Source organism: Trypanosoma rangeli, assembly GCF_003719475.1.
Source record: "Trypanosoma rangeli strain AM80 chromosome Unknown Tra_15.4_contig_00337, whole genome shotgun sequence".
NCBI lineage: Eukaryota > Euglenozoa > Kinetoplastea > Trypanosomatida > Trypanosomatidae > Trypanosoma > Trypanosoma rangeli.
In genome coordinates this window covers 1,186-10,418 of record NW_021706079.1, presented here as the reverse complement: position 1 = coordinate 10,418, position 9,233 = coordinate 1,186, and the positions used below count along the sequence as shown (strand labels likewise).

Sequence of the window (9,233 nt, the reverse complement as noted above, 5' to 3'; positions counted from 1 at the left end):
GCCCCATTCATGCATCCTCATTCATCCAGTGTTCGCAGGACTACCCCCCATCTCTTTCGGCTCCCTTGTGTATATATGCCCTTCTGAGTGTGGTGGTGCTCTCGCGTTACGAGGCAAAGAGACTCCCACCCCACCCTCCCCCACCCACGCAGACAAACACGAGCACACCGCCCGCACAAGCAGCCAACACCCCCGAAACCACGCACAGATACATAATGGCTACGTATTTGGTCAGAAAAAAAGGGAAAATAATAAAAGTAACCATATTAACTTCATAAAGTGCTGGTCAGGGAAAATAGTCTTCATTGCGTGTGTGTGTGTGTATGTGTGGCTTTGTTTTGGTGTCTCAATGCACCACGAGGGTGCCGAAGAGAATACTGGTTACATCAAGCAGGAGCCGCATGCGAAAACCAGCCCAGAAGGCCGTGATTCCGTCCTGGCGCATAATTTCTCGTGCGTAGTGCCAGAACCAGCGGTTTGGTTTCGGTTTCTGCTTTCCACCCGTCGAGAGAAGCGTCATGCGTACGCGTATGACCTGAAAGGGCTGAAACAAGAAACTGCAGATGAAGCGCACACCAATGGCGGCGGCGATCATCGCGGCGGCTTGCCAAGGCCGCTGGATCTGTTCCCCAATGAGGTGGCCGAGGTGGGGCGTAAGAAACCGTCCTATCAGCTGCAGAGTGAGACTTTGCGCGTAGACGGCAGCAATGTCGACGTCCAATCCCCTAAAGCAAACCCCCTTCCAACCCCAGCATGCGCGCACTGCCGCAGCGGCTTCCCCCGCCGAGCAGTACAAGTAAGCTTCCTCCTCTTCCTCTTCTGCATTCACTGCCACCTTGTTGCTGCTTGGTGCAACGATGTCAGCGGTGTAGTTACAAAGCACAGTATTCTTGGCCCCCACAATGGGCGCTGTAAGCAGTACGCGTAGTCCTGGTGCAGCTACCCCGAACACGACTGCGGCTGGCCAGGAGTCAACCGCCAACCACTGCTGCAGCCGCGCCGTCCAAAGGGCCACGGCAACTCGGACGAGGTACGCTGGCATCGATAACACCATGTCTGTGAGACCACCGCGGAAGAACCCCAAGGTCCCTTCTTTCTTCAATATGTAAAGGACGCAACCCCGCATCCCACTAAACCCACCGTGTGGGAGCCGTCCATTCTGAACAAGTCCGCCCTCCGCGCATTGCAGCAAGAAGAACCGATTAACTGGTGCCCACGCGCAGTTCAAGGTGACAAGGCGGGCAACGCTAAACGCAACACCTCCCAGCACCCTGACCGACCCGGCGACAGGACTCTGCTGCCCTTCATCCTGCATGTAGAACTCCGGGTCATCTGGGCGATAAGCCGGATGCTGCTCCCCAACCGCCGCTTCAATGGACATCTACCATGAACCCTACTTTCGAGGAACGCCAGTAACAGACGCACACAACAAAAGGCAACGACAACAGAAAGCAAACAAACGAGAGAGAGAAACATAGGGGAAAAAAAAGGCGACATCGAGCAACAACGACAAATGACGACGAAAAGGAGTAAACAAAACCCACACACCATGATGGTTCAAATTTGGTCTGACGCCCTCCACTTCCCACATACACATACAGAGAGAGAGAGAGAGAGAGATAGAGAGATAGAAAAAAACAAAGCAAAAAATAGCAAATCGTAACCGAAAACAACAACAACAACAGTCCATTTAAGTACGCACTCATGTATGAACGAGCTACGGTGCGTCCTGATATAAACAGAGGTGAGCAAAAGGAAGCCTAAATAGATTGCTGTTTATCCCATCGTATATATTTGCAATGCGTTTTAAACAGACATATCTGTAAATATCCGTGTGTGTGCACTTTGAGACATTCATGGATGCCTTTGAACCACGGCCGTTTAATTTTCCTCCTCGTCGCCCAACAGTTGTTGTAGCACACAAGCGGCACGGTCATCGCCGGCACCCACGGAGTTGCCTTTAGCAGATAACGCAGTCTTCAGGTCCAAGTGCCCCGCAATCGCACATCTCTCCTCCAACAAAAGGCGTCGAAGCTCGCGCGTGACCTGCCGCATAACAGCCTCATACATGTGATGGGTGCTAGGCGACTCCCGGGCCACGGCGTGAATAATGCGCGGCCTTCCACTCACGAGAGCTACTCGCAACGCCTCCTGCCAACTCTCGTGCCAGCGATCGTGGAGGAGGGCGGTGATTGTATCTTCTTTCTCCTCCACGGATAGAGGGAGAGTCGTTCCTGGGGTACAATACCTATTCGGCGAAAGCAAACCTGCTGCGTTTCTCGTCATTGTCTGGCGGGCGTGTGCATTGGCCGCCATCTTTAGCAGCACACGCCGCGTCTGCCACCGTTGTGTTGCCAACCACGCCGCAGCGTAAAAAGTGTCCGCACATCTGCGCCGTTGGCTCCACGGCATCACCAACATACGCACGCCACTTCACCCACAAATCAATAGCTAATTCTGGGTGACCACCGGCGTAGAGAGCGAAACACGCCTGGGAAAAGGTGAATCCATCCATCCCGTAAGGACTAAGCAGTTCAAATAACTGCAGTGCACCACGCCAACGCTTGGTATCCGCTAAAAGCGTCATGATGCGCCCGCATTCCTGAATCCCAATATAAGCATGAAAACGGCTCTACTCCGCCTCCCTTTGTTGCTCCGTGGAATTTTTCGGTGACCGTTGTTTCATGTGTGCCTTGAGTTGGCAAAAACGCTCATTGCGCCTCGCCAGGCAGTCCCTTTTGGGGTCTTCTCACACGCGAGCAGTGTCTTGCGTGCAGTGTGGAGCGTGTCGCTAAGTATGTGCGGAACTGCCCGCAACGCCGTCACCCAAACACAATTATCAACGCAACGATTGAGGATCCCTGACGGTACGCACTTCATTCCTTCCCCTACTTCTGCTACTGCAGTCTACTACCTGTTCTTTCGCCCCAACCTTCGCATGCGAGGCGGCAATAGAGGCACTGGCTTCACGTAATCGCCACGTCCCTCGTGCCACACGGTGTGCGACGGTGCGTAGCGAGGCAAAGAGAGAGGGTTTTTGCGCTACAATGCAATCCACAAATACAACCACGCGTGCGGGATCGGCTTTGCTTCGAGGCAGTCTCGCCCCAATATGGACGCATATAAAGGCCTGTCGCAGCGCTGTGCAAAGCTCAGTAGCAAAAATAAACGCAATGCTTCACGTTCTGCCTCTGGCAAAAGCTAGGCAATCTCAGCCGAGGCATAATACTCCCTTGGCTGATGGCCTTTGGACAAGCGACTGATGGCGATGGCAACGCAGTTGACCCCGCATTGGGGGCGGCCAGCTTCAGCAAGATCGTGTCCAAAGCAGGGAATCAGTCGTGTTGCCACAATGCAAGAATGTACGTTTCTGCAAAGGCAGTAACCATACCTCTGGCCCCATCGTAGGCGGCGGGGGAGAGCTCTGCAAGGACCTCTGCGTCCCCACCAAGCCGCATTTGGGTTGTGACCAGACCATGATGCGTAGAATAAAAAAGCAACGCCTCCAACAATAGCTGTGACGCTAAGGGAGGCTGCGGTGCCTGAAACCTGCTCCAAAGATCGCAAAATGTGTTCCTCACCAGTTCACTTAACAAATCCAGAAGCGAGGCCCTACACAAGGCTCGCGCAAGAGGAAGCAGCAGCTGTGGCGTTCGAAGCGCGAGGTCGCCGCGGCAGACCTCCTCATACCATTTAAAAACTTTACCCACCCGCACGTGTTCACCGGTGCCAGGCACCGCACCCTTACCTTCACCGCACAATAAATCATTTATAAGATGCTCTAGTAACAGAAAGCGTTGCGCCGCGTTGTGTGGACCAGGAGGCAACAACGCCTGAAGTTCCCGCATGCGGTCCCACCCCTGCAAGGTAGACATCCAACGGTACACCTCACCCACTAGACGCCACCGTGGCTTCATAAGCGTGCTGGAGTTCGCGCAAAAATCCCTTGGCCCATTGATAAGCAGACCAATGAGGCTCGTGTCACACCAATTGCCTTTGGTAGGCGGCTCCGCGGACAACGGCAGCAAAGATGCGGAGGGGAGAAACATAGTGTTTATAAGTTCCCTCGCAATATCGTGGCGGTGATACACCCTACAGTGGCTTAGCGTCTCAGCGCAGACATCCAACAGACACTTCCACGTGCTGTGACGGCCACCATGAGAAGTGTCTCGGGCGAACTCCCAAAGTCCTTTCAAAAGCCACTCCCAGCGAACAAGGCGTCGCACAAGCAGCTGCCCAACACCATGCAAGCTTGCTGCGGCTTCACCGGTGCCGAGTTCATTCTGGTCAGCCACGTGGCCGACAGACGCTCAACACAGTGTGCTGCTGCCACTGTTGCTGTGCTCTTTTCTGTGCAGCGTGCGCAGCATTGCGCTCATCGCTTAGTCCCACTTAGTTAGCAAGGTTGAGGGAAAGGCGCACTGCAGTGCCTCACACAACAGACACTCGCGCGTGGAATTCCCGAGCATCAACAACTCCGGTAGCCACCACCGCAAATGGAGCTGTAGCCGTAAATCCTGGGATATAGCCACTCGACCGCCAGAGTCCATGTTGTTGTTGATTGTACGTGTCACATGAGTCACAAAACGACGTCATGCCCTCACCTCGGCATCCGGTACTTCCACTATCAAGCTGGCAAGCAACGCAAGATAAAAAATAATGTTCCTACCAATGAGACAGCCACCTTCACTGCCATTCACAGCAATGTGTAGCTCTGCTTTATGGTGCCGCAGATCGGTGTTTAGAAACGGGCCAATTACCCGTGAGACATACCCCAGCAGGGGCATAGGCAAATCCCCACGCAATGAGACCTCCTTCACAGTTCTTCTTACAACTGAAATACACTGTTTCCAAAAACTGTCGCATAACATGTCACACAAATCGCGGCTGAGAAACAATGCCAGCAGTTGCGTCATGAGAGACGTACTGCTCGTGTCTATATCATGCAAAACAACTGAGTAAAGAAACAATTACTGCTCAACATCACGTTGCAGAATCCGTCATAACAGCACATCTCCTACTGTTGTGTGTACAGCAGTATTCGTGGCAGCAATAGCCGTGGTGTTATTAAGAGAAAAAGATACATTTTCGCCCTCTGATGATCGAGGCGTATCAATGTCAATAAAGAAACTTCTGTACACCTCTAGCCCCCACAGCAACGGGGCGGACTCTTTGGGGGCACACACCAAAGGCAGTGAAGGGACACGGGTAATCATAAAGGGCACGCCATCTGAGAAAAAAGAAGAGGTTTCGTAGTCAACTGGTTTCATAGAAAGAAACTTGGCGACGTGAAGAAGGGTGTCAATCGAATAATCGTTACTTTCCACAAAGGATATAGAACAAAGGGCTTGCAACGCCTCGTTTCCACCGTTACACAAAATCAGTGACACAAGAGCATGCAGGGCAAGCTGTAGCCTTTCCATGCCCAACCGCTTCTCTCCTTCCCCCACTGGCTGGAGTGACAAGCGCAGCAGGCCCACGAAGGCGGCTTTTACATCTGCTTCCGGCTAACCAATGTGTTCCTGAAAGCTCTTCATTTCGTCGGAGGAAAGTGCCGCAATGAATCTTGTCCATAACGCATAGTGTTCCAGCCAAGGCCCTGCAGCGACGACTTCATCTTCTACTGGCAGGGCAGCCATTGCCACAAAATCAAGGGCCTCCTGAGGCTTGCAATCCACAAGCAAAGTGTAAACCGCAAACCGTACCATCGTCTTCTGTGAGAGGGCGAAATTGAAATGCGTGGATGTAGTGCGTCAGATGGTAAAAGCGCTTTCCCCGTGGCCTTTACGGAGTAATGCAGCAATAAGTGATTCACATCCCAAAGTGCAGGGTGGAGTAGTTTCGACCGCCTCGTCCTGCGACGTTAAGGGGAAGGATGAAATAAGGCGCATAGCTGCCTGCCAGTGGTTTGGGCAAAACCTATCGTGCACCTGAGCGACCAAATCACTAAACCATTTCTGTGAAATGGTGGACTGCGACGGAGCAGATTCCGCCGCTTTAGACGTGGGAGGATGCAGTCCACCTCTGGAGACCCCGTAGGCGAAGACCGCGTTTGAGCGCACGTACCGGCGGTATCCGGTGGGTATTACCACCGCCCGCTTCTAATACGCTTCGCGCGCGGAGACGACAAGCCGACCCAAGAGACATACGACGTGAGACACGAGCGGCCAGCACACGTCGCATGATGCTCAGTCTTGCGTCTGGTCGCGCACAACAGTAAGAGGAAAACACGATCAAGAGAGAGAGAGAGAGAGAGAGAGAACTAGCAAAGAAGAAACCACATATTACTACTGCAACAAAGAAAGGTGAACTAAAAACACGCGTGTTATATATATATATATATATATAATTCGTGCTCCCCCAAACACCAACACCAGCAACAAGACAAAGACTGTAACTACATCCATCAATACATTTCAACTTTGTACGTTTGTGAACTCCAACTCAATGAAGAACTTCCAACAAACAAACAAAAAATACATCGAGTAAAATGTGTGAAGAAGCTCTCAAACGGAACTGTCACACACACAAACACACACACGCAAGAATAAATAAATAAATAGAAGAACGACCTGTCAATTTGAAAATTGGTAGTGAAATTGAAACAAGAGGTAACTTTCCCAGTAACAGATAAAGTTGCTAAGAATGTAAAGGGGCATCCGTCAGAAAACGTCTACTTCCGTGTTTGTTTCTTTGTTTCTTCCACTGTCCGACACTTTTTCCCCTCCTCCATTAAGGACCAAAATCCGCCTTTCAATTGTGCTCTTCTACTCGCGTCCAAGTGTTGCAATACATTCGCCATGTTCGTCCAACGAGAAAACTTTAACAAGCAACACCCCGTACGTCCAAATAGTCATCACTTCAGTCTTACAGGCTCCGGTGCCTTTATTGAGGCAAGCGCAGCCTCCTTGCCGATGGTTTGTGTCATATTCACCCTCTTGTAGGTGTCTAGTGAGGGTAATCCGGCGGTTGTCACATCTAAATTTGGTCCACGGAAAGGCTCGGCCGTGATTTTCCCCGTGGTCCACGGCGCATGCGTTGGCATAGAAAACTTTGTTCGTGTGTGCCAAGTACGGAATGGTCGTGCCTGTTTCTTGACTCCAGTTTCAATACGTGGGTCGGGAATCCATTCTATATCATTGATGATGCCGCATGGTTTACCAGCATAAAAGGCCCCATGAGTTCGATTTTTACGCTTTTCAGGTTCTCCTTCTGGCATCCACGGCGGACGATCCTCAGGTCTGTAATTCAGTGGTCCTGCCTTTAGGTGATGAATGCGTCCTCGGTCAGGTTTGTCTTGGTACGGATCCGATATCCACTCTGGTGCCTGGCCCAAACCATCAACACGCCCAGCCCTTATTCCACCCTGGCCCATTCTGTCATCTCGTCTCGCGGCCTTCTCGTCTGGTGGATCGGGCATATACGGGTAGGTGCTAAAGAGCCCACGATTCAACGGATTCTTCTTGGTGAAGATTGCCGTTCGTCCTGGGTGTTTGTTATGTTTTAGGGGACGTCCAGCTTCCACATCCAAGGGTATATCTCCAAAACCGCCAATCTGTGTACCAGGTCCTTTTGCAAAGTCCATTCTATCGCCACATGGACGATCGTTAAGACGAGCTGGGGGAATAGAGGCCTGGTAGCCCCCTCCTCCACCGTGCTCATACTGAAATTGTCCTCCGGAACGGAGATCATGAAAGGGACAGCTTTCGCGCTCCAAATGGTCCTTTTCGCAGTCGTAGAGGTGATGCCAATTGGTCCAATGACGACGTCCATCCCAATTTTTTGGCCGAAGGTTGTAAACGGTCTCAAAGCGTCCCTCCGTCATCCCTTAAAAACAAACAAACAACCAAAAAAAAGCAGTGATTCAAAACACACCTTCCTGCTTATAAAAATAAAAATAAAAATATATAATAATAATAATAATAATAACAATTGATAATATCAGGTTCACAAAGCAGAGAAATAACTAATAACAAAGTAAAGACATGAACTCCATTACACCTTTCGGAGCCACAGTTCATGTAGCCACCTCAAAACAGAGACACAGATACAACATTATGGTGCGACACCGCCTGACTGCGAGGTGCAAAGAACAACTGGAAGTAAATACACGCCACGGCTAAGCCATTTAGCTCATAAAGGGGGTAGACACCCGCACATAAAAAAAAAAAAAATGTACATAAAAAATATATATCAAAAAAATCATCATCATCCAGCGATAGATGCGAGCTAAATGAGAATGCAAAGCTTTCCCTTACTTGGTAGATTCCGGCTTCAGTACCTCATTTGAACCCTTTATCATCTTGCAAGAAGTGGCCGGTCATTGGCTGACCGTCCGCAAACGACGGAACGAAAGACTGAGCCCCACCATTTACTCTCAAGGTGCCAAGGGATTGCTGATCCGCAGGAGCCGCTAATGGTTGATAACCTTCAACCGTAACACCAAATCTCTTTTCATACGCAAATTCTTCAAATTGGTAAATATAACTATCAAAAAGTTCGCTAATAACACCATTGTGTAAGTCGAAATATGGCATCTGTGAGTCATGTAGAGGGCGAAAGACTTCCGTATATTCTGTTTTAGAATTGATAATCTGCATACGACGGTAGCAATCTATGTCAATTCCAAAATATTGCAATGTTTTTGTTGCCAACCGCGCTGTGTGCCGTTTTACATCCCGATTGAACCAGTGCACTATCCAAGCCTTATCATAATTTGCAAGATAGTCAATGGCATATTCTGTTCCAGAACCAAATGTGTCTAATACTTTATCTCCCAATGTCACTAAGTGAGAATCACATGGTGATTTTCCAGTATACAAGCTATTATGAATTGCCAATGATGAACATAATGACGCAAGACACTGTGTCAATGCACGATGTACCCAAATCAACTTCATATCAGGAAATGCTTCATGAAGTGACTCAATGCTCAATATAGCAAACGGGCAAAACAGAAACCATTTTGTTTGTAATAAAGGGGATTTAGAACCGTATTACTGTTCTTTTATAGGATTGTTAATGAGATTGACATCACGCAAAACACACTCTGAAAAATGTCTACAACGTGTATACCATTGAAACAGTTGACATATGCATCTAAGGTGTTGATACATCGGTGTCTGATCTTCCTGTAGGCATTCCAAAATATACTCATCAAGGCCATGTAGGAGACCCTATGCGTACGACTCTGGGCAGATGAGTTGAAGCGTGAGATCGTTGTCAATCTGATC

The 9,233-nt window shown here is 49.8% G+C and overlaps 7 protein-coding genes across 7 annotated transcripts, besides 9 other annotated features; all 7 read right to left on the bottom strand.

Moving 5' to 3' along the window:
• Positions 1-306: 306 nt before the first annotated feature.
• Positions 307-330: a microsatellite.
• Positions 331-346: 16 nt separating this feature from the next.
• Positions 347-1,381, bottom strand: TraAM80_07734 (ADP/ATP translocase; the record flags this gene model as incomplete). Its single annotated transcript, XM_029384515.1, has 1 exon — positions 347-1,381. The coding sequence occupies one exon, from the start codon at positions 1,379-1,381 to the stop codon at positions 347-349; it is 1,035 nt and encodes a 344-aa protein (XP_029235667.1).
• A 218-nt stretch (positions 1,382-1,599) lies between these two features.
• Positions 1,600-1,632: a microsatellite.
• Position 1,633: 1 nt separating this feature from the next.
• Positions 1,634-1,684: a microsatellite.
• Positions 1,685-1,881: 197 nt separating this feature from the next.
• TraAM80_07733 (putative ubiquitin-protein ligase-like) lies at positions 1,882-2,421 on the bottom strand (the record flags this gene model as incomplete). Its single annotated transcript, XM_029384514.1, has 1 exon — positions 1,882-2,421. One exon carries the CDS (start codon positions 2,419-2,421, stop codon positions 1,882-1,884), a length of 540 nt encoding a protein of 179 aa, XP_029235666.1.
• Positions 2,422-3,335: 914 nt separating this feature from the next.
• TraAM80_07732 (putative ubiquitin-protein ligase-like) lies at positions 3,336-4,049 on the bottom strand (the record flags this gene model as incomplete). The annotated part of the gene is made up of 1 exon (XM_029384513.1): positions 3,336-4,049. One exon carries the CDS (start codon positions 4,047-4,049, stop codon positions 3,336-3,338), a length of 714 nt encoding a protein of 237 aa, XP_029235665.1.
• Positions 4,050-4,592: 543 nt separating this feature from the next.
• On the bottom strand, positions 4,593-4,916 carry TraAM80_07731 (putative ubiquitin-protein ligase-like; the record flags this gene model as incomplete). Its single annotated transcript, XM_029384512.1, has 1 exon — positions 4,593-4,916. The coding sequence occupies one exon, from the start codon at positions 4,914-4,916 to the stop codon at positions 4,593-4,595; it is 324 nt and encodes a 107-aa protein (XP_029235664.1).
• An 84-nt stretch (positions 4,917-5,000) lies between these two features.
• TraAM80_07730 (ubiquitin-protein ligase) lies at positions 5,001-5,423 on the bottom strand (the record flags this gene model as incomplete). The annotated part of the gene is made up of 1 exon (XM_029384511.1): positions 5,001-5,423. One exon carries the CDS (start codon positions 5,421-5,423, stop codon positions 5,001-5,003), a length of 423 nt encoding a protein of 140 aa, XP_029235663.1.
• Positions 5,424-6,236: 813 nt separating this feature from the next.
• Positions 6,237-6,261: a microsatellite.
• A 65-nt stretch (positions 6,262-6,326) lies between these two features.
• Positions 6,327-6,348: a microsatellite.
• Positions 6,349-6,520: 172 nt separating this feature from the next.
• Positions 6,521-6,544: a microsatellite.
• Positions 6,545-6,856: 312 nt separating this feature from the next.
• Positions 6,857-7,825, bottom strand: TraAM80_07729 (uncharacterized protein; the record flags this gene model as incomplete). The annotated part of the gene is made up of 1 exon (XM_029384510.1): positions 6,857-7,825. The coding sequence occupies one exon, from the start codon at positions 7,823-7,825 to the stop codon at positions 6,857-6,859; it is 969 nt and encodes a 322-aa protein (XP_029235662.1).
• A 7-nt stretch (positions 7,826-7,832) lies between these two features.
• Positions 7,833-7,855: a microsatellite.
• A 30-nt stretch (positions 7,856-7,885) lies between these two features.
• Positions 7,886-7,929: a microsatellite.
• A 231-nt stretch (positions 7,930-8,160) lies between these two features.
• Positions 8,161-8,202: a microsatellite.
• An 80-nt stretch (positions 8,203-8,282) lies between these two features.
• On the bottom strand, positions 8,283-8,900 carry TraAM80_07728 (putative phosphatidylinositol 3-kinase; the record flags this gene model as incomplete). The annotated part of the gene is made up of 1 exon (XM_029384509.1): positions 8,283-8,900. The coding sequence occupies one exon, from the start codon at positions 8,898-8,900 to the stop codon at positions 8,283-8,285; it is 618 nt and encodes a 205-aa protein (XP_029235661.1).
• Positions 8,901-9,233: the final 333 nt, after the last annotated feature.